The sequence below is a fragment of the Phoca vitulina genome, unplaced genomic scaffold (assembly GCF_004348235.1).
Source record: "Phoca vitulina isolate PV1807 unplaced genomic scaffold, GSC_HSeal_1.0 scaffold20, whole genome shotgun sequence".
Lineage (NCBI taxonomy): Eukaryota > Metazoa > Chordata > Mammalia > Carnivora > Phocidae > Phoca > Phoca vitulina.
Window position 1 is genome coordinate 15,966,836 of NW_022589723.1, and position 23,068 is coordinate 15,989,903.

The window sequence follows — 23,068 nt, forward strand, 5'->3', positions numbered from 1 at the left end:
GCTCTATTTGAATTCAAAGATGCTCTTCAGAAAACTCAGGGAACGCAACCAACTCCTGGACTGTTTAAGCACAGACAAACCAGGGGAAACTAAAATTCTCATTTTTTTTCCTTCTATCTTCAACCTCTTCTTAATCTCAATGTTCACAACCACCAAGGTGATACATTTTTATAGATGCATCTATTCTTCTTTAGCCATCGAGTCTCTGTCACGATGTGCATAAGATAGTGACATGGCCCAGCACAGGAAAAATGAAATGACCTATGAATGGGCACTAGGCACAGGGTGAGATGAAATATGGACCAAATCAGAAAGGAAAAATTCTCTTTCCCACCATTCCAACCAGAGCGACAATGAAAGCAAAGACAGAGCAGTAAGACTCTCAGTGTCTTGAAAAATGAAAGCTGGAAAGAACATTGCTTTTGGCCCAAATTTCTCTATTTGATCCTAATGATACTGGAATTCTTTTCATAATATTCATTTATTTGAAGTAGCATCACATCAACTACTTCTCCAGACTAAATAATTAGAATTTCTTTACCCTTTTCTCAATCAATGTCAAAGTTATAATATATACAAGATTTTTAGAGCTTCTTTGTTTAAATCGTGAATTAATTTAGGCATTCATATTTTGGATCCTCATTGAGCTAATCTCTATAATATTTCAATTGAGTGGTAAAATCCGTTTTGGTAACTATGATATTATTTGAATGTTGAATAATTATATTCCAGTATGTCTTCCCTCTTTGTTAGTTTGTTTTTCCCTACCACATTTGTATTGCAGCCTTGCCTCACATTAATAAGTGCGCTACAAAAATATAATCGCTTTTAGCAAAAAGAGATTCTGCCTGAAATATTTTTATGACTTCTCAATATGGCAAATTTAGGCATTAAAGTAAATCTTTCTGTCACAATTAATGCTTAATCTGGATTTTTGTAGCAATAATAGACCTACATTAGACTGTATTTATTTAAGTAAATGCCACTTCCCCCAGGGGATCATAGTCACTGTGGTACAACTCAATACACTGATGGCCCAATACCTTTTCTAGCTGTTGGTTATTCTTCCGTCTCAGGGTTACCATTGCCTTCCCTGGATAAAATATTTCTTCTTTCTTTGCAGTTGACAGAGTCTAGAATGCCCAAGGAGAACTGATGGTCCAAAATGCATTGACATTCTAGAACCCTGAGAAAAATTTGATCCATAATGACATACGTTTCTTTAGGTTAGGTCTTCTGGTTTAATAACTACTGTCCCCTATAACTTGACCTACCCCATCTTCATTGAAGGCTCTTGTTTTTTAACTAACATAAGTCATCCAAACTGTTTTTGAAAAGTCTTTTGAAAAGTTGGCAAGTTCTAGAAAATATGCTGGTAAAAACAAGCACGTAGAATATTAAGATGGAAGTGACCACAGAGATCATCTAGTATTATGGAATAGCAATATAATATGTGTCCCATATGTAATTTAAAATTTTCTAGTAGCCATTGGAAAAAGTAAAAGGAGATAAGAATAGTTAATTTTAATAGATTTTATTTAATGTTATGCATCCTAAATGTTATTATTTCAATATGCACACTATAAAAATAATAATGAGATATTTTACATTCCTTTTTTTTCCCATCCTAAGGCTGCAAAATCCAGTGTTTATTTTCCCTTTCCAGTACATCTCAATGTGGACCAGACACATTTCAAATGCTCAACAGCAAATGGATAAGGCCTATCATACTGGACAGTGATGAACTAGACAATTCCCTTATTTTTGTAGCTGTAGAACCCACACCAAGAAAGGACACATGGCACCGGGGCATCAGCCAGTCAGTGTGAGAGCCAGATTTACACCCAGTGCTCTGGCTTCCAGTTCAGCACTCTGTCATAGAGCAAACATGGTGGTGAAAATAGGTCTGGGACTTCAAAGAGGTTGTAAGCACTCATTTAAGATAATAAAAATCATCCAACTTTGGATTAATTCCCTCTATCTTCCAGACATCAGACTAGGCACTTTATCAATGCTATTCAAAGCAACCTTGCAGGATAGAGAATTTATCCCTGTTTTCAGAAAAATCTGTCCGAGCTCAGAAATAATCAGTCACTTCCGAAATGGCCAAACTTAGATTTGAAACCAGTTCTGCAGACCACAAAGCCTGGCATCTTTCTCATACATCTCAAGCCCTTTCTCTCCCATCTAAGACCCTCTAAGACTGTGACTCTAAGCATGGCCTGAGGACTAGCAGCATCCATGCCACCTGGGGGTTTGTTAGAAATGCAGAATCTTAAGCCTCATTCCAGACCTACACACTGCATTTCATCAAGATCTCAGGTGGCTTGTATGAAATCTAAGACAATTCAACAACATACCTAATCTCTCCATGAGTTGAAAGAATTTTCCTAGGAAAATAGTAGATTTGTACCTTATCAGCCATATTACAGATCATGAGAAACACTTTTTGGGTTTGATTTGAAAATTGCAAAGAAAAGAGCTAGCTTGGACCTTTAGGGAAGAAGGAAAAGAATCAAAAGTTTCGTTAAAATGAGTTTCCAGAACTCAAGTCTTAAAATTATAAGCCGTTTCATCTACCACCATAACACCTGCCTCCTTCTCTCTTAAGCTCTCCTATTCTTCTTATGCCGTAGGTGTGTGAACCTCTGTTCCCACCAAATTCCTTGAGTGAGAGGGAAATCTTAATTTATTTGGATAGGAGTAAGTCAACATTACACAGGGAAAAGTGATGCAAGGGTGTTTTTACCACACACCACACACAAAAAGCAATGAATGGGCCTAATAGAATTGTCAAGATGTGGTAGTTCATGGCAGGACTTACAACCCACCATGTTCTGGCTCCCAAGAGCTTGGTCCATTTCTTCAAATTGGGCTCTAGCTGAGATTTCTGTAGTATTCCTAAACATTCCTCTTGCTGTTGAGTCAAAGGCTGGTTGTGTATTCATCCTGAATTTCTTCAGTCACATTTTCAGTATTTTTTTCCTGTGCTATGATGCCCTTGGCTCTTTCTTCCTTTGGCATGAGGCAGTTAATGGAGCAGGTGTTAATGCACCTGGACATTCTGGGCGGCAAGGGAATGACGGGAGCAACATAGGCTCACTCCAAGAGGTTGCATCTGCGTGAACCCTGTCTAGTGAGGTGTTTTCCCCTTTCTCATTTCTTAACTCGTTGGGGGCATTGCTGTCTATTTTTGTCCCTTAGAAAACAACAGCAGCGCGATGGGTAAAAGCAGGGCTTCTAACCAATATTTCATCGTGTCATCCAGGGACCTCGCAAGCTGTGTGTTAAAGAGATGAACAGTGGCATGGCAAAAAAGCAAGCCTGGCTTATAAAGAACAAAATCAAGGCTTTTTATGCTGCAGTGGCGGCAGATTGTTTCAGAGATGGTGTCCGAAGTCTCCTTCAGGTAAGGCCGGCGCTGAAGGGATGAGCATGGAGGCAAAAGACAATTAGCACCCCCCTGTTGATGAAGCCCCCCTAGTGAACGGCTCCAGTTACGCAGCACAGCCTCGGAGACCAATGCGGATGGTTAAGGAATTCATTTCGAATTCCTGAGGAGAGGCAAAGCTAAAACAAAAGCAGAGAGGGTCTATTACAATGAACTATGGGTGATAGGCTGGAAATGGAAAATGAGGTTGCCTTTGGCCACCAGCATACATTCTGTCCCCACACTTATTGAAATGCAAATCTGTTCTGATGGTTGACGACATTCAGGATCCTATTAAAACTTCAAACTATTTTTGCATCTCATACTGCATATAGCAATACTCAAGTCAGGCATTCTGCTCCTTTTTTCTTCTGCAAATGGCGTGAGGGCAAGCTGCTAGATTCGACTAAATAAAGGCATGGGGATCTGGGCGTAAGATCTCCCTATCCCCCTAAATTATTTCCAGAATGTTGAATAAAATGTAATAATCTCTGTGGCTCCACGCTAAAACCTACAGTTCTTTTCTTCCTTATTCTTTCCTTTTTCCTCCCCTTCCATAACAAGTACATAGAATCTTTCTGATCATAACTTAGAATGGTGAAGTATCCTTAAAACAATCCAAGGAGACCCTCAGAAACTGTAGGGCTTGGCTTTCTAATCATTTTGGCTTTAATGTGGTTGGAAAGCCCTGATTCTACATATAACCAAGTTATGTATTCACTTTCAGAGTTACCACTTCCAGGAGTGTCAAAATTCAGGACGGCGTCCAGTAACTCTGATGCTTATGCAGGCTGGAAAGAAAAAATTGATTAAACTGTAGTATTTTGGGGATTAAGAGTACTTGGTGCATTCCTGTCTCTAATATTCCTGAAGAACTCTTGCAAAGTAGCTGCACACGCAGAGAAACCATTTCTGAAAGACCTATTACCCCCAATGAGCATCTTTTCATCTGTTATGAATTTGCTAGGTCATGTAAATAGATGCCATTTTAAGAGGCTGACTTTTTTTGTAGCGAGTTACTTTTCAGTAGCTCTTTGGTGAAATATGTTGAGAAAGTTACACATTTCAGGTAAAATTATCACAAAAGATTGGTAAATAAAATTTTCAGTGAGGAATGGGTGGACTGACATGGAATAAGCAGGGAGATAAAAGACAGGTCTGGAAAACAATTGTTATATGAATCTGGAAGAAAATGTAAAAATAATTTAACAATGCAGAAAGCTTGTTCACTCGAATTTGCTCAAAGAAACGTGGAGTACAGAGGGACCAGGACAAAAGGGCAGGACAGGGCAGTATTAAAGGGAAACACTGGGGTCGTTACACCATTTTGGATAAAGCCTCCTTTGCATCTAAGAATTAATGGTACGAATGACCACATCCCCAAACTATAGTCACAAAAAAGTTGAGCTCCATCCTGCCGAGCACCAAATGAGAGCTCAAGGAGTTGTCCTGCTACCTGTACAATTCTAGGAGAAACACAACAAATGTGGGGGCAGGAGCCCTCCCATCGATGCCCATCTCCTCCTGCTTGCTACTGCCCCCTTCAACATGTCCCACTCTGATCACTGGTTTCACTCTTCTTGTGACCCAGAGTGTCCTTCTTTCACTCCCACTGCTCTCCTTTCTATGCTTGTCAACCTCTCACCAATCTGTAAGATCTGGAGCAGATGTCACCTCTCCCTTGAAGCCAGCCATGAATCCACAGCTGGAACTCAAGGTTTCTTCCTTTATGCTTCCATATGAGTTCCTACTGCATGTGCACTTGAATTATAATTATCTCTGTATATCTTGCCTCCTTCACATTATTCTAAGCTCTTTAGGGCCAAAGAATATGCCTCACTGCTCTTCCACAGCACCTACCATAACACTTTGCAATTAATAGGTGCTCAATGATATTGCTGAGTGAAGTTTAATTAACTGGAAGCCATATCCCGCCATCTAATGGGGGAGAGTGAAACCTGAAGTGGAAGATGACTATTCACGATACTGTCCTGCAAGAGGATTAGGTCCTGGAGACATAGCTCACTTACTCTTCATGAAATGATACAAGGCGAAGTTTCAGTGATCCTTGCATCTAAGCATTTTCCAAACATGGATTTTATTGCTAGTGGCATTATGGATAAAACAGGTGGAAATGAGCTTTGAACCACTAAGTTACAACATGCACACCAACGGTTAAGCCGACCCTCACTTGATTTTAAATTATTGAACCATTTTAATGAGTGTGTCAGAAGACATGCAAATGACTGCTAATTTAGAAAAGCTACATTTCTGTCATCTAAAATCCATTTATGGCTGAGATGATTTAGAACTAATCTTTCTATTTTATGCTTGGGTACGGGCATGAAGGACATGCACTAAAATGTAATCTCATCTTCAGAAATCTTCAGGACATTACTCCAGTGCTCTTGTGGACATTATTTTTCATTTGCAGTGGTAGTTTCCTGGTATGGAAAGGATTGCCCATGTGTTTATCTCCTCTGTTTAGGCCTCGGGCTTAGGAAGAATGAAACCAAACACTCTGGTGATTGGATATAAAAAAAACTGGAGGAAAGCTCCCTTGACAGAGATTGAGAACTATGTGGGAATCATACAGTAAGTGATGGCTTTTGGGACGTGTTCTTGTTTACAAAGCACTAACCAGGGCAGTACATAACAGGTTGTTGTACCAGATTAAATTGCCTGAGAAGAAGACATTCCCCTGGTACCCTGAATTCTCTACCAAAGTGAAAAAACACTGCCGCCAGTAGAACTGCATGGGATCGTAGTGTCTGAGGAGGCAGGGTGGAGGGAACTCGATGTCAAAGAAAAAGGTAAATAGTAAGGGTTAAAATCTTGAAACCTATTCACAAGATGAAGAGCAAAGGACAGCTAGGTGAGGAAGGAAATGGTCTTTCAGAACACCAGGGAACTTGGGTTGGCTGGTGTGCCCAGTTCAGTCACTGTCTTCTCCTGAGCCTTGGATCAGGAGTTTATTACCCCAGAGCCTCGGCTCCCCCTTTGCTGCCATGAGGCTGTCATGTATCAGTGCCTCTGTGTTGGTTTAAGAACAAAAAGTGAGGGGCGCCTGGGTGGCTCAGTCATTAAGCGTCTGCCTTCGGCTCAGGTCATGAGTCCAGGGTCCTGGGATGGAGCCCCGCATCGGGCTCCCTGCTCAGTGGGAAGCCTTTTTCTCCCTCTCCCACTCCCCCTGCTTGTGTTCCCTCTCTCGCTGTGTCTCTCTCTGTCAAATAAATAAATAAAAATCTTTAAAAAAACAAAAACAAAAACAAAAAGTGAGTTTTAAATGGAATGTGACATCTCATATCTAAAGATTGGGGAAGTCTTGGGACAAGGGCAATAATGATAGTCCCGAAAAGACTAGCAGGTCGCAGGCTCGTGTCCTCGACATGAATTATCCCGTTTAATTCTCCCAAAAAGCCTTTGTAGTACTAATACTTTTCCCGTTTTATAAGTAGAGATACAGATGTTAAAAATTAAGTAACCTGCTGAGGATGACAGTGTTGTGACAGAGCCGGAATTGCCCTCCAGGACAATTGAATTGCGAGTTTAGACTCATGACCACAATGCTCTGCTGCCCCCAAAAGTACGTGTAAAGCCCAAGTATTATCTGGCTTGTTTCCTTCTTCTGAATAAGAGAAAACAAATTCTTCCCATATGGAAAGTCTCAGAGTGTCTTCAGTCACCATTCTTGAAAACTGAGCCTTTCTTCCAGGCTTAAAAATATTTAACCAGATTTGTCTCACCGGGGGGCAATGTTAGCTATGCTAACAGCCATCTTTTGTCAACAGCTCTGAAAATGGAAGAGTTCCTGTCTGGAGTCTGGCTTTGCTCTGATTCCATACCTCAGGGCAGAGACTGTGCCCCATGAAATCTGGCTGCACTTTAAAAATCTGTAATACACAGGAAAGAAAGCCTTACCCCTTCAAAACAAGCATATACATACATAGTGCTTCTTATACCAGGCTGGGTTGCTGGCCCCTGCTAGAGCGAGCATCATATTTATCATTATCTGGGGGAGACTTGGGGAACATTACAAAAGCATTCTAGTATTAGTTTATTGAAAAGTATAAGAAGATCATTTTCATCTTCTGAAATTTATATGCATTACTGACCAAACAGAAATTCACTTGATAATCTTCCTAACATAGAGAACCTGTGTATTAAATGCATTCTCCCAAATTGTGTTTCCCAAAGGTATGAAGCCTGGATGCCACCTGCTGCCATGTGGCCCCTGCTGGTGCCCTGAGTTCAGTAGGTTAAGGCCAAAGCAGGTGCTCAGGGTCAGAATTTTACCAAGCTCAGCAACCAGCATTTTGATATATTTAGAATCACAGTCCGTTGCTGACCATTCTTGGAAACAGATCAGATCCGCTCTCCATAATCCAGATTCTTCAGTAAAATCTCATCTTTACCCCGGGGTGGGGGGCGGGGGGAGGAAGGGAATAAAGGGGTGGAGAGGAAAGAAATTTCATCTTCATCTTCGGAAGAAAAGGGTTGGAGCAAACAGGAAGACATATGTAAACCTTCAGTCATTAAGCATCCATTAGTTGATACAAAATTATCTGGGGTCATCTTCCAACCTCCCCACCATCCCAAACATTCTAGGAACTCAAAGGGACCAAAATAATCAAACCCAGTAATATTAGGCCAAGGAGACTTCTGGCTTTTATACCAAATTAATAATTGGTCTCCTCGGTAGTAAAGTTCAATGTTAAGGTGGCTCAAATTTGTACTAGTATAAAACTCAGTTCAGCTTGTGATGACTTTACTGCCATAGCAGTGAGGTCAACATAGAAGGAAGACAATCATATATCCACATTGTATTATATTTTCTCTTTCTGATTTTTTTTTTTTTTATGACTTAAAGCATGGTATTATTGTTAACAGAAGGATATTATTACAATAGTATAGTATTTTATCATTTTTCTTTGAATAAAAGATTTTAAATGTTTAGAATATGCTTACATATGGTTTAACTTTAATTAGAATATGTATTAATTTTCATTGGCTGTTGTAAAAAAAAAATTACCTCTAACTTAGTGGTTTAAAACTCTACAAATTTCATAGCCTACAGACGTGTGGGCTAAAAATCTGACCCTAATTCACTGGGCTAAAATCAAGGTGTGGGCTAGGCTCTATCCTCTTTTGGAAGCTCTAGGAGAGAATCCCTAGCCTTGCCTTTTCTAAGTTCTAGAGGCAGCCCACTGCTCATGGCCCACTTCCTCCATCTTCAAAGCTCCTGCAGGGTCAAATCCTTATTATTACTCTGACCTCCTCTCCTGCTTCCCAAATGCTCTTTAAGGAGCCTGGTGATGACACTGGGCCCTGACAGATAACCTAAATTAATCTCCTCATCTCAAGGCCCCTAACTTAATCATATCTGCAAAGTTCCTTTTACCATGTAAGGTGACATATTCACAGGTTCCAGGAATGAGAATGTGGAGGTCTTTGGGGGGTTTGAAATTATTCTGCCTAACACAAGATCCAAATATTTTTTGTGGAACACATTGTCTACTTTTTATAATCAAGGACAATTAGAAACAAGATTTCTCGGGAATTTATTTTCTAGCAACTTTTGCTAGAATGGGTCTATGTTGCTTGGTGACGATCACTTATGGTTTGAATGTTGAATGGATGTTCATATTACACTGAATTTGTTTATATCATTATTTGAAAATTCAGGTTCACTTTGGCTATTAGAAACTTGTGTGCCTATGGTTAAGACAATCACAAGCTGCATTATTTCTGGTAGAGGGTCACGTTCAGTGGGAAGGGTGCTAGGCTTTAGATCCATTCGAGACTGAACAAAGGAACCTCCAAGGAGAAAATTTTAAATAAATTCAAAGTACTAATTGGTTTGCCCCATATTTAGGAGCAGAGAAAAAAAATATTCTACAAGAACAGACATAAAAGAAAGAGAGCCTTTCTTTTCCTTCTAGAGAATCTAATTCTGTTGGGTTGAGTGTAGAGAAGGCAACAGCCAACTTTAATGACACAGGATTGCCATGAAAAAGCATTGCTTCAAATGGTCTGCCCAGAGTCAATGGTGAAAGTTCTTTGGAGGAACCAGAGATATTTTTAATCAGGAACTTGATGTCAGAAATGCTGTAGGATTCTTTCTCAATAAGTAGGGATTTGGCTCATAATTTCAAAGAGTCTTTGTAGCCTGGAAACTCTCTGTTCTAAATATGTGCTTACATTAGAAAAGAAACAGTTATTTTAAAAGTATGTGACAAGCTCTTAATCAAAATTCTAGGTGACAGTATTATTTGAAAAAATTGGTTCCAGAGTAAGTGACTTAGTTACCTTTATCCAGAATACATTTTTAAAAAGAAGAAAAGGAGAAAAACAAACTAACAGAAGCAGCATCAGCTCTTGGCTATATTCTAAAGTGAATTTTCATAGTTTAGTTACGTTAAAATCTTAGCATTGAGAATCTTAGGATCTCTTATTATTAGTACAAATCCTCAGGATTAAAGGAGTCTTTTAAATCACTAACTACTTTGCTTCCACTTTCAGTGATGCGTTTGACTTTGAGATTGGTGTGGTCATAGTCAGAATCAGCCAAGGGTTTGACATCTCTCAGGTTCTTCAAGTGCAAGGTATGTACTTTCTTTATTCAACCAACAAATATTTATTGAGCACCTACTCCATGCCCTGGCCTTTTTCTAGGTGCTGGGGATAGAGCAGTGTACAACACAGACAAAACCCCAGTGATGGAGCTTACTTATTCTTGTGCTGACCTGAAGTGTGTCCACTTTCCCAGGGCTTTCCCCATTGCTAACACAAAAGGCCTTTGTCCTGCTAAACAGAAATATAGAATAACCCAGGGCAGTCATAAATTATTCTTCTTATCACCAAACTACAAAGCCAGCATCACTGAAAATAAATACCTTTGGTAAAATAACTGCCAAATTAATTTCTGCAAGATGTTCGAGAAAATGAAGATTAATTCTTTCCTTGAAAAACCATGTATTTTGTTTTTTAAGAGTCTGTGATCTGGTTTGCAACTAACATGGAAATTAGTTTGAATGTATCATGCTGTGAATCACTAATCTAAGTCCAAGGCAGAAACCCTAATTCAGATTAGTGATTCTGCTTTTCCCTATAGAGGATTTAGTACACTTGTTTAATCTTAAGAGTTTAAACATACGCTCTTCTGTATGAAATAAAGGACACATCTAAAGAGTCATTGAACCATTAGGACAGGGCACTCATTCGTGACTTATTTCTTTAGATGAACTTCAAAATAGAGTCCACTGATGACTGACACTAAAAGAAAGGGCTATTTTTTTAGGTGTCTCTTGTGCACCAGGTATGGTGTAAATGACAGTGCTGGGTAAACCAAGGCTAATAAAAGTCTATATCCTCAAGAGACTCACAGCCTAGAAATGGGAATGGGTATATCATTCATGTGCTAATAAGCATATCAATAGAGTATTATGGGAAAGAGAGAAGGGCATCTGACTCCAAGAAGTCTTTCTGGAGGAAATTACCCTAGAGATGATTAGAGTTAACTAGGCAATGTTGGGCAAGAGAGAAATGAGAGAGTTTGGGGAACAACATTCCTGACAAAGAGGAGAGCATCAGCAAAGGTATGAATACATGAGATTATGGAAGAATGGATTATATGGGCTACCCAGAGTAGATTCATGTTACTGAAGTAGAAAGTATGAACAGACAATAGTGAAATTTGAGGCTGCTGATATAAGATCCTAATTTTAAAAGCCTCATTTGCCGCATTAAAAAGTGTGGGCATATTCTGCGGACAATGAGGAACCACTGAAGAGTTTTAAGTGAGGGGACATGGACTCAAAGGGGACTAGAATGGAAACAGGGAGACAAATCAAAAATCAAAAAGATTTTTATGATAATCAAAGGCAGAGAAGGCGACAGCCTGAACTAGAGCCAGGGATGGAGAGGAAAGGACAGGAGTACTTTGGAGGCAGAGAGAGCAACATGTGGGGGTTGGTTGGATGTGTGGGATATGGGAAAGGGAGGAATGAAAAAGACCCCTTGGCTGACTACATGAATGGTGGTGCTGCCTGTGGAAATGGGAAACACAGAGGAAGAATAGGTTTAAATAATCTCTTATGGGAAATTCTACCAGAAATATCCAATAGGCAGTTAGACAGTCCTGGTCTTAAAGAAGTGTGAGCTGGAGATGCAGATTTAGGAGATGTTATGGGCCAAACTATTTTCTATGAATTCTATGGTGAAGTCCTAACCTCAGAATGTGACTGTATTTGGAGACAAGGTCTTTTAAGAAGTAAGTCAGATAAAATAAGATCACTAGGGTGGGCCTTAATCCAATATGGCTGGTGTCGTTATGAAAAGAGATTAAGACACAGACAAGCACAGAGGAAAGGGAAAAGACAACTGTCTACAATCCAAGGAATGAGGCTTCAGAATGAAACCACCCTGCCAACACCTTGATCTTGGACTTCTAGTCTCCGGAACTGTGAGAGAATAAATGTCTGTTGTTTAAGCACCCAGTCTTTGGTATGTGTTATGGCAAAAGCCGAGTGGACTGATACAGAAGACATCATAGATCAGGTAACAATTGAAACAACGACACTGGAAAAAATAATCCAAAGGTGCATCTAGTCAAGAGCCCTAAGACACAGGGTAAGAGCCCCAAAGAAGGAACAGAAAGGAGTGTTCAGAAAGGTAAAGGAACCAGCAATCTGTGGTGTCATGGAAGCCATGGGAGCATGGTGCTCAAATAAGAATCATCACTATTGTCAAATATAGCAGGAAATACCAGTAAGATTGTGAATGAAATGCAATTGACAAGGCAATTGATAATTGATAATCTTAGTGAGACGAGTATCTGTAGAGCGGTGCTGACAGGATCCAGATTGCAGTGGGCTGAACACAAAATATGAAATGATGAAGCAGAGAATATGGGTGTGACCCACCACTTTGAGAAGTTTGGATGCAGTGGGGAGGAATGAGATTGAGGAGATTTACCATAGGAAGACCCATCAACCTTAGAATGGAAGAGAGGGGGATGTTTTCAGACTGAGGAAATGGGCCTAAGAGAATACGGGCGATTGAAGGTGGAGGTAAAAAAAAAAAAAAAAAGGATGACCTATGGAGTAAGATTCTGGAGGAACAGGATGAATCAAGAGAAGGGTGTGGATGAAAGCAGGGGCTTGAAACACGAAAAAAAAAAAAAAAGCTTCATCTTCTAATATTAGAGCAAAAGAGGTAAGGATTAATTATGAGGTATGCAGATTTGAAAGAGTGGAGTGGTAGATTGAGGAAGATTGTGCACAGTGCTCTCAGTTCTCTTTGAAGATGGAGCAGTCTTGCTAGTTGTCCAGTTTTTGTCTAGCAGCATTTGGTCTCCAGGTAGAGGAGGCTCAGGATTTTGCTGGATCTGTTCAGCAGAAAGGAAAAGCCTGCAAGAGATCCGAGAGTGCCGGTGCCTGATGGTCCAGATGCTATTTGGCCATGTAGGGTTGTCTCCATCATAGCAGAGGCAGTGTGAGAAGATGAGGTGACCTTCCTGATGCAGCCACGCTGGTGTGTTGTAAGGGAGGAGAAAGAAGACGACATTGGAGATTAAGCGCTTATATAGGCTAGGGGACCACTGTCTGATATGAATACTCTATGACTATGTGGGAAGAGATTTAAAAAATAAAAGTGAGAGTCTATCCTGTGCAAAATTGTAGCAAAGAGGATAGTCTGGTGCCTTTAGGCTTCTTTTTTTATGCCCCTATTCTCTTTTATGGACATTTTACATCTCCAGATGGATATACTAATTCCCATTCAGTGTTCATGATTAATTTATAGTTCTTTCTAGTAGAACTTAATACATTAGCAGCAACAACAGCTAACATTTTTTTAAAGTAGGCTCCATGCCCAACATGGAGTTGAACTCACAACGCCAGGATCAAGAGTCGCATGCTCTGTGCCCAGCCAGGTGCCCTTAACCATTTTTGAGCATTTATTATGTGCCCTGTCTATGCTTCATGTTCACATATAACACTTGTCATCCCAACTACCCTATGGAGAAAGCACTATCTTTGTCCCCATTTTACAGCTAATAAATTGAGGTTTACCCAAGATTCACAAGGCTAGCAATTGGTAGAAGTAAGATTCAAACCTATGTCTGTTTGAAACCGCTATTCTATCTTTTAAGAAGGAGATCTAGAGAGAACAATGACTAAGATAAGGAGAGCCAAAGTGAAATCTGAGATATGGGAATGGAACAATTCCTCTGGGGAGGGGGGGGAGGTGTGCCTGTCTATGATAAGTTAGACACGACGTTAAGGACAATTACAAAAATCTAATATTAAGAGATCTGTTCGTTGCTAACTTTCTACATTTTGCTTTAACTTTGTTGCCTTTTGTGCTATAATGTTTTCCCATCTAAAAAATGAGAATACAAAATACAGTTTGTATTTAGATTACCCGTTTGCTTTGTACGTTATGTTGATCTCTTCAAGCCAAAAGATGTGATGTAGCTGGAAAATATTGCTCCCACCTTTACTGCTCCATCCGCCAAAATGGCACCATCAGTTTAGTCCTGTAAGGCGATACAGCAAGCAAATTTTGTAGTATTTCTGAAAGAATCCTGGCAGTGAACTGCATCCCCTTTTAATTTCCCAAGGGATGTATCCAATTTATATCAACTTTGATGTTTGAAATCTTTCTGCTTCTTAGTCAAGAAAGGAAAAATACAGTTGGATGCTAATAAAATAATTATAAGTACCAATTATCTAGGGTAAATAAAAAACAGTGTTATACAAATACATAAAGAACGTGCAGAAAAACAACAGCATAATGACAGAAATTAACTTTATGCCACATTTCCATGCATTGTTTTGAAGTTTATGTAATTTATGACACCACCCTCATATTAGATTTTGAATTGGAAGAAATAAGTTTGTGTTTCATTATATTATACTGTAATATAGGGCTTAATAAGAGCCTGATAAATCTTAAGTATTGCATTACACTATGTTAATGATTATCATCATAGCTTTTCCAACACAGGCACGACAGTGTCATCACAGATTATAATTTAAAGGAAATATTAGCAATTCAGAGTGCCTATATACTGTAGTTAATAAAGCAGTGAATAGAAATCAGTTTTATAGGTAATTTACCAGCTAATGACAATTATTTCTATACTGTGTCACAGGCTTATGTGAGGAGAATAACTTTTGTATATAAATAAGATCAATGCTCATAACATTCTAACTTGTATACCGCAGCAACTCTTCCAATACCAATGGCTGATAGTTCTCTTAATAAATCAATTTATTGACTGACAACACCAAAAATGTGATATTTCATATTGTTGGCCTCCCAGAGGTATTTAGCAAGTTTGCCAACTACAACAAAGAGTCCAAATTGTACTGGTAGGAATAAAGTGATGAAACGTGATCTGCAATATATTGCGGTCAAGTGTTCGGTGTAAGTACTACAAGATTTATGACCATCCCAGAGCATAGGGATTCTGCTGTGTCTGATGGAGTGGCTTAGCAAAATAAAGACAGATGGCAGCGTAGTAAATAATTACTTGATTGGAAGACGACCACTGCAGGATGGTTTCCTGCCTTCAATTCGGCGAGACTTCACCTGGGGTAAGTCACGTTGATTCATGTAAGCATTTACAGCTTTGAGCTGATTGACTCAGGAAAGAATCATAATTTAATAATTAATAAAGAGAAAGGTTGCTGTGAAGTGGGAGGGGACACGATTCCTCAGTGGGTTTCCCTGCTCCCTCTTCTGCTGTCAGATAATTGACTGCTCTCCATCCTTGAGATTCAAAGTAAATCATAATGTGTAGACTCCTGTCTATTTCTAAAAACATCCTTAAAAAAAAAAAAAAAAAAAAAGACTGAGGATAGAATATTTGAGGCAATCCTGACAAGTAAGTTGAATTTCAAACTATAGTCACTCCAGTTGGTTACCATACGATCAATTTATAAAACATTGGAGAATGGGTAACTATTCTTCAAGTGGTTTTGGCATTAGTATGAAGACGGGGCTCAGGGTTCTTACTATGAGAACTGTTTGGGGTTATGTCTGAAGAATTGGTTAGAAACCCACTCAACTGAGAGAACAGAGAGCCTAAGCTTTTTCTTCCATCATTAGAACCTCAGGGATTCCCTTACTCTTGGAATGAGAGACCGGCAGGCTTTGATTCTCTCTCTCTCTCTCTCTCTCTCTCCCCTCTCACTGTCTCTTGCTAGCACTGTGGTTTTGTAAATCATGATAGACTATAGAATTATCTACTATGGAAGCTTCAAATTCCTACCTGATGTTCAGGTGGCAGATCTTTCCAGGGAAAGGATCCCTTTCCCTGCCTCTCATCATTCTTCTGCTCAGTTCTGCCTGTCACATTCCATCCTGGCTTGTCACATCCTATCCTGGTTTGTACCATCAGCCTCTATTAGGTCCCCTTTTTATAACTCTGTATACAGCATTAACCCTGCTTCTTTTCAACACTGTGTTTTGTACCCCCTGCACACAGTACTTTACACATGCTCAGCCCTGACAACTATCCTTTTGTTTTCCTTCCTTTATAGAGATACTTTTAAATGTATTGAACTGTGTTGAATAGCACTGACTTGTTCTTTTATTCCAACAGACTATTCTTGAGTGTTTGTCCTGGTTGTAGGCATGAGTAGGGAGGCGTGGGCATAACTAAGAATGTGAGAACTCTAAGCGTAGGCTCTGAAATCGGTCAGACCTGGGTTCAAATTCCAGCTCGATGCTTTTTGGCCGAGTAGCCTTAGTCAAATTACTCATCTTTTCTGTTTCACTTTTCACATTTTCAGGTAGAAATAATTATAGCATCTAGCTCACAGATTTACTATCTCGGATTAAAGGATATTACAGCTGCAAAAATATTTGGCATTGTACGTGGCACAAAAGAAACTCTCAGTAAATGGGGGCGATGAAATATGACATAAGCTACCCTCTAGGAATTTGCAGTCCAGAGGAATTAAAATAAACATGTGTCTTAAAACTCTATTCCCCGTCACACAGGTGTGGTTACTGGAATAAAGTTTGAAGCAGAGTCTCATGGAAAGATGAAGCATTATAATTGGGGGATGGCCTCTTCAAAAAAAAATGCAGACTGTGTATTTCTTCAGCAGACAGATATTGGCAATCAGAGCGTATTGCTGAGGAAGGATGGTAACGAGGGAGAACGCTAGGATTGGAAGCAGGACCTTGCATCACCAGCTGTGCAACCTTGAACTGTCTGAGCCGGTTTCCTCCACAGTCAAATGGGGAGAATGCCACTAGCTCTGCCTGCATCCCAGTACTGGCATTGGGATCAGATAAGATCCTCTGTGGAAAGGGCTTTGTGAATCCAGAACATCACAAATGCAGTTGTGATGGAATGAGTAATTGTTATCGTCAGCCTCGTGGAAATCAGTTTATGCCTATCAATCCATACTCCCTGGGCTCACCCCCTTGTGTCCAATGGTACACTTTTGCAAGTCGGCTAGCCAGTACTCTTGTTGAAAGAAATGTTTTGACAAAGTCTACTGTGGACTCACATGTGAACAGAGGCAAGCGGTACACCAGATAGATCATTCAGAACAGATCATCAAACCGTCACTTCTGCTTAGCACTGAAATTAGGAAAGGATGGATTGGATGGGAGGAGGCCTTAGATCACCTATAAAGTGAATAATTAAGAATTAGCTCTAATAAGAATTTGCAAAATCATGGTGCAAGGGATCAGACCACTTGGTGGATGTGAAAATCCAAGATGGCCAAGCAAGCAGATCTTCGCCCGTAGAACAGACTGCTCTCTGTGGGCCTCTGTCTGTTGTCTTTGAGGGGACTGCTGAATCTGATGCATTCCAGCGAAGTCTGGTTTTGTCTCTGGGGCCTAGGATTTTTCAGTCTGCTCTGTCCAGGATGGGCTGTGTACATACCTTTGAGCAAATAGTTGGAGTAGCTCCCAGCTCACTCAGCCAGCTGACTCTGTGACAAAGGAGGATTTATCTTTTTTCCTCCTTTGTCCAAACTCGAGGACAAAGAACGTGGCAACTAGCACCTCATCACAGGGTGTGCGGGAGCCTGCCAAAAAAGGAAAGCAAAAGAAACCCTTCCCCAGCGTGGCGCTGCTTGCCATTACCCCCCAAAGAAGCTCACCAATATGCACCTTCCAGACAACTGCAAAGAGGAGGTTACTCCACAGCTGGACCCCTGCAGCATCCCAAACGGTAGATAATAGCTAGGGGGCCATTCCCTGGGCCGCTGACGCCTCCCATGGTGCTGCCCTGGGGGCAGCCTATCATCTGTACCTGTGTCTTCAGGGTCCTCCCTTTAAAATGACATGCAGGAGGGGCCATCTTTTGGGGGAGCTAACTTGGCATTACACCATATGCCCGAGAGTGTTTAGGTTGGCCTGACAATGAAGTGTTGGAGGTTAATGGAACAAATGTGAGATAAGAGTAATGAGCAAAAAGCAAAAGGTCTTCAGAGTGGGAAGCATGCAGGATCTGGAGTCAAGCCGGCCTCTTTTCATTTGAACCCTGTTATTTTCCGGGTGGCATCAGACAAATTACTTAACTTCTCTGAGCCTCAGTTTTCTTCATCTACAAAATGAGAGTAATAATAGTAACTATCTCAGAGTCATTTGGGAAGGAATAATACGCAGCACAGTCCCGGGCACCCAAAGAGTGTGCAATAAATAGTAACTGCTAAAATAACTCCCAAGCTTCTCAAAATACTCAATTTGCTTTGCATGACTGAGTCCATTTCCAGTGGTTGCATGAACACACTGCCTGTAGAACACGCTCGTTGCTTTGTTCTTTAAGGAGCCACAAAGCACCATGCAGAAACTGTTGTTTATTCTTTTCGCGAAGCTGGGAGAGTTGGAAAGGGGAAGGGTTACAATTTTCCATTTCACAGATAGGAAATCAGAGGCATAGGAAAAGTAAATGACTCGCTTCGTGTCACATAAAGCCCGCCGCAGAGCTGTCACCGGTCACGACCTCCCATGCAATGCAGCTTGTGTTCACCTTTCGAAAGTCAGGGGTAAGCAACTCCTGTCTGAGCTTTAATACCATCAGTCTAATTTCTTAGATTTTCTACAGTTGCTGATCTTGAGAACCTTTGAAGCTTTGGGGAAATCACATGGGTGATTTGACCTTAAATCTCATGCCACTGGCAAAAGATTAATTGCTAAGACCTGGAAAGAGGCCAGACAATTCTGTGGAGCTGCATAACACAGCACGGTCTAGGGATGTGACTGTCTTGACAGATTTAGTTAGTACATAATTGATAAATCGAGAATTTGTATAGCTTCGCTTCCCAGATAGGTAAGGCAACAGGCTCCAAGGGTTGACATTTACAGAAGCCCTACCAGTGTTTTGTAACACTGAAGCTAGGTTTTCTACTGTGTTCCTCAGAATATTGCTCATTTTCTAAGTCTCTGCTCCCAGAAAGCAAGAAGATGAGGGGATCTGACAAGAGGCCCCCTTGCCCACCCACTGTAAGCAAGAATGCCTGTCATTCGGTAACACCGTCCCCTGATGGCTCTTAAAGTCTTATTCACCCTGATCCAATGCAGGTTGACGTCAGAGAGGGATGCAAGGCCTTACATAGCAGTTAGGAATTTGTGGTCACGATCAGAATCCAAAAAAGATAAAAGGCAGCCAGATGCCACATCAAAGTTTGGATAGTGGGTCTCAGCCCTGGACAGGAAGCTACACGGCTGAACTCTTGCTCCAGACTCAACTGTCGTGAGACCCTTCTTAGCCATTTGAACTCTGACAGGCACACAGAAACCTCAGTTTTTCTTTCTTTCACTTTGGTCATTCATTCCAGAAAGTATTTTGCTTATGCGAAAGAATTGTTGGGGTGCCTGGGTGGCTCAGTCGGTCAAGTGTTTAACTCTTGATTTCAGCTCAGGTCATGATCTCAGGGTCGTGAGGGCTCCATGCTGGGTGTGAAGCCTGCTTAGGATTCTCTCCCTCTCCCTGCCCCCGTGTGTGCATTCTCTCTCTCTTAAAAAAAAAAAAAAGAAAAAAAAAAGAATGGTTAGTGGACATTTTTCACTGTAATTTCTATTCAGAGCCCATACAAGGCTTTATATAAGGTCTGGTTACCTGTCCTTAATGCTTGCTGTCTAGTTTTATGCTGCAATTCAGGAGGCATTGTCGTGTGCCTGATACACACGCGGTATACTTTGGCACTTCCGCTTGTCAAATACCCAACCCAGGGGTTTAGGTCAGTAAATCAGTCGCGTACAGTGTACAAGATCTTACGTACAGTGGATCTGGCTTTTTGGGTTTTGCCGGAAGTGAATGAAGATGTCATTAAATAGACTCCCTTACCTTCACAAATAAAAACCTAGTAACTTCATGTATTATAACAACACATAGAGCTATTTCCTGAGCTAGTTATTACTTTCTGAATACAATTTGCTGATATATATTACTTTTTAATAATCATTTGGAAAAAATCATATGTATAATAATTTTATTGCACAGACACCATGTTTTATTTTTTATTTACTTTTTATTTAAATTTTACTTAGTTAACATACAGTGCAATATTGGTTTCTGGAGTAGAATTCAGTGATTCATCATCTACATACAACACCCAGTGCTCATCACAAGTGCCCTCCTTTTTTTCTTTTACAAGTGCCCTCCTTAATACCCATCACCCACCTAGCCCATCCCCACCCATCTCCTCTCCAGCAACCCTCGGTTTGTTCTCTATCATTAAGAGTTTCTTATGGGGACACCTGGGTGGCGCAGTCGGTTAAACGTCTGCCTTTGGCTCAGGTCATGATCTTAGGGTCCTGGGATCGAGTCCCGCATTGGGCTCCCTGCACATTGGTGAGTCTGCTTCTCCCTCTCCCTCTGCTGCTCCCCCTGTTTGCGTGCTCGCTCTCTCTGTCAAATAAATAAATAAAATCTTTAAAAAAGAAAAAAAAGTCTCTTCTGGTTTGTTTCCCTCTCTCCTTTTTCCTCCTTCCCATATGTTCATCTCTTTTTCTTTCTTAAAGTCCACATATAGTGGAATATTCCACTTATTTCACTTAGCATAATACTCTCTAGCTCCATCCACATCGTTGCAAATGGGACACCGTTTTTTATATTAAAACAGTTTATAAGGTTGCTCCTGGAAACTTTGTCACTCTGAGTTAAGTAAGCGATTTTTGTCTTCTTGCATTAGATGAATTAGAGAAATTGGAACAGGAGAGACTGGCTTTGGAAGCCACTATCAAAGATAACGAATGTGAAGAAGGAAGTGGAGGCATCCGAGGCTTCTTTAAAAAAGCTAGCAAGTTGAACATTACTAAGCCAGCTCCTAAGAAAGGTAAGTACTTCTAAAATTCACAAGAAATATACGAAATGAGCCACTGCTTGAGTATCGATAGGGGTCAGAAGTCAGCATCTAAGATGTTGGGGGCGTTGAGTTAGCGAAGGACTGAAAGACGCTTCTTTCAAGACAGTAGTACAGATGAAATGTATAAGTTATTTATCAGTAACAATAAGCCCTTTGTGCCATCTCACTGTAAAACCTTAATTTTAAAATAATAATATTGGTTTGGGAGTCCTATAGTGCCTACATGGATTTGAGTGCCATGAAATGGACATTTCTTAGTTAAGATGGAAAGGGGATAGAAATTTAAGAACCAATACCCAAATGGATTTATCTATACACACACACACATACCCCTTACATACCCCTTGCAGACATTTCAGGAGGCTAAAAGTTGACTAGTACAGGTAAATGAGATCCCTAATTTTGAAAAAGCATCTATCTTAACACAAACCAGAATTCTGGACTTGGAACTTCACTGATACTAATTACCTGTAGATTTCAGCTGAGTGGTACATTTACCTCTGAATGTCCAGTATGCACCCCAGGCATGGAAGACTACAGAATGAGAGCTTTTTATAAAACTTATAAACAGGTGATTCAAACATCTGACCTTTTTTGAAAATTGAAAATTGCTTTCTTTCCCAAAACACTGCAGGTTTGAGTTTAATGAGGTCCACGGCGACCTCTGCTGGTAGAAAATTAGAATGTTAACGTACATAAATAATCCTACACTTACTGAAATCACTTGGTGTGAGCCCCAGAAAAGATCATTTCTCTGGGAGGGTTTTCGAGTCAAACAGCAAGATCCAAATTGAGACTTAGCAGGCTTCTGGTCCAGTTTGACAGGATCCAACCTTTCAAAGAGATCCTTCAATGAGGTCCTCTAACACCCTGGGGAAGGTTTGATTCTGTTTGCTTGTTTTCCTACTATAGCCCAAGGACAAAGTTTCCCCTGTAATACAGTATTTTTATATATTCATATAGAATAACGTGAAATGTAAACACTGCCCCCCTTCAAATACTAGAAGTACACTTGGGTTCCTGGAATATTCCATGGGCTATAGAAAAACCTACTAAGTATTGCCCACCTTAACATGACATTGTCTAGGAAAATGATGTGTTTGAATCTCAAGTTGGAGGTACATCAGGACCTCCAGGGTGTAAATATTAGAATAAGACCATCTGGATGCTAACTGTCTTCTTTCCTTTTCACTTATTTGGTTTATTCAGAGAAATGTGAACTATTCATTGAATCTGCTCTACCATTCAATCATTCAATGTTAGTTACAGTCTGGAAAAGCAATGGAAAATTCAGAAGTCATAGCCCAATACTGTTCTTTAGCTGATGGGGGAAGAGGGAAGCATTGATGTTCTTATTAATGAAAAGGGACTCATAATTTATTCTGGAATCCTGTTTCTGCATCACAAATCTTTTGGCAAAAACGTACTCTTCTGCAAGTCAACAGGTCTCATTGCTCAGAAAAGCAAAATGATGTTATGTTTTATTTCCAACACCTCAAATTTCAAACGCATCCCTAAAGGAGGCCCCTTCACCGCTCTGGGCTTTCATTGATTGACAACTCTTTGGAGTTCTAGATCAGGACAAACCCTACCTCCAGGCATGAATGCCTGAGTCCTCTGGATACTTTGATTTGCATGTAAGTGGGGGCAGAGTTTGGTCCATTTTGTAAAGATATTTGCTTTCTCCCTCAGCAGTCCTAGGGAGAGAGAAGCCATGTAAGAGAATTGCTTCAGAACTGACAGGCCCTAAATATGGAAACGGCAAAAGACAGAACAAAGCATCTTCAGAACCTCTCAGATCAGAGAGGAAGCTCTGAAGCAGCTGTTGTAAGCACTTTGCTAACACCATCTCTTTGAAACGGAGCAATGAAGTCACAACTTTAAAAGATGTGGAAATGAGAAATGATATCTATGGTGTAGCAACGAAAATCTCAACTGGCAAATAGAAGCCAGGGTCCTGCGCAAACACTGGCCTAGTTCCCTAGTATACTTTCGCTGGATCCTTGATAGGGTGGAAAGTGCATGTAAAAAAAAAATTAAGTACTTTCTGTGCACCCTTATCTCTACCTCAAGTGAAGGAATTTTGTCTCTCCTTATTTCCTGGCTTTTCCGTCTCATTCACAGAGATTCAGATAGCTCAGGGGTTTCCCTTCACAAGGCTCCTTGAAAACAGGAAAGCAAGCCAGGCTGACATTAGGACCAAAGGGTCATAAAGTCAAGATGCATTTGGTCCCTAGCCACCTTTATAATCCAGATATGCTTGGAATTTACACCAATTGCACTCAAATGAATG

The 23,068-nt window shown here is 40.4% G+C and overlaps 1 protein-coding gene across 2 annotated transcripts in view; it reads left to right on the forward strand.

Annotated features, from left to right (window-relative positions):
* Positions 1 to 23,068, forward strand: part of SLC12A1 (solute carrier family 12 member 1) — an 85,812-nt gene that overhangs the window by 47,918 nt on the left and 14,826 nt on the right. For both annotated transcript variants that reach the window (XM_032417447.1, XM_032417448.1), the window contains exons 17-20: positions 3,269 to 3,409; positions 5,919 to 6,025; positions 9,953 to 10,035; positions 20,602 to 20,745. In XM_032417447.1, the coding sequence (XP_032273338.1) occupies positions 3,269 to 3,409; positions 5,919 to 6,025; positions 9,953 to 10,035; positions 20,602 to 20,745 (475 nt within the window). The remainder of the gene's footprint in view (positions 1 to 3,268; positions 3,410 to 5,918; positions 6,026 to 9,952; positions 10,036 to 20,601; positions 20,746 to 23,068) is intronic.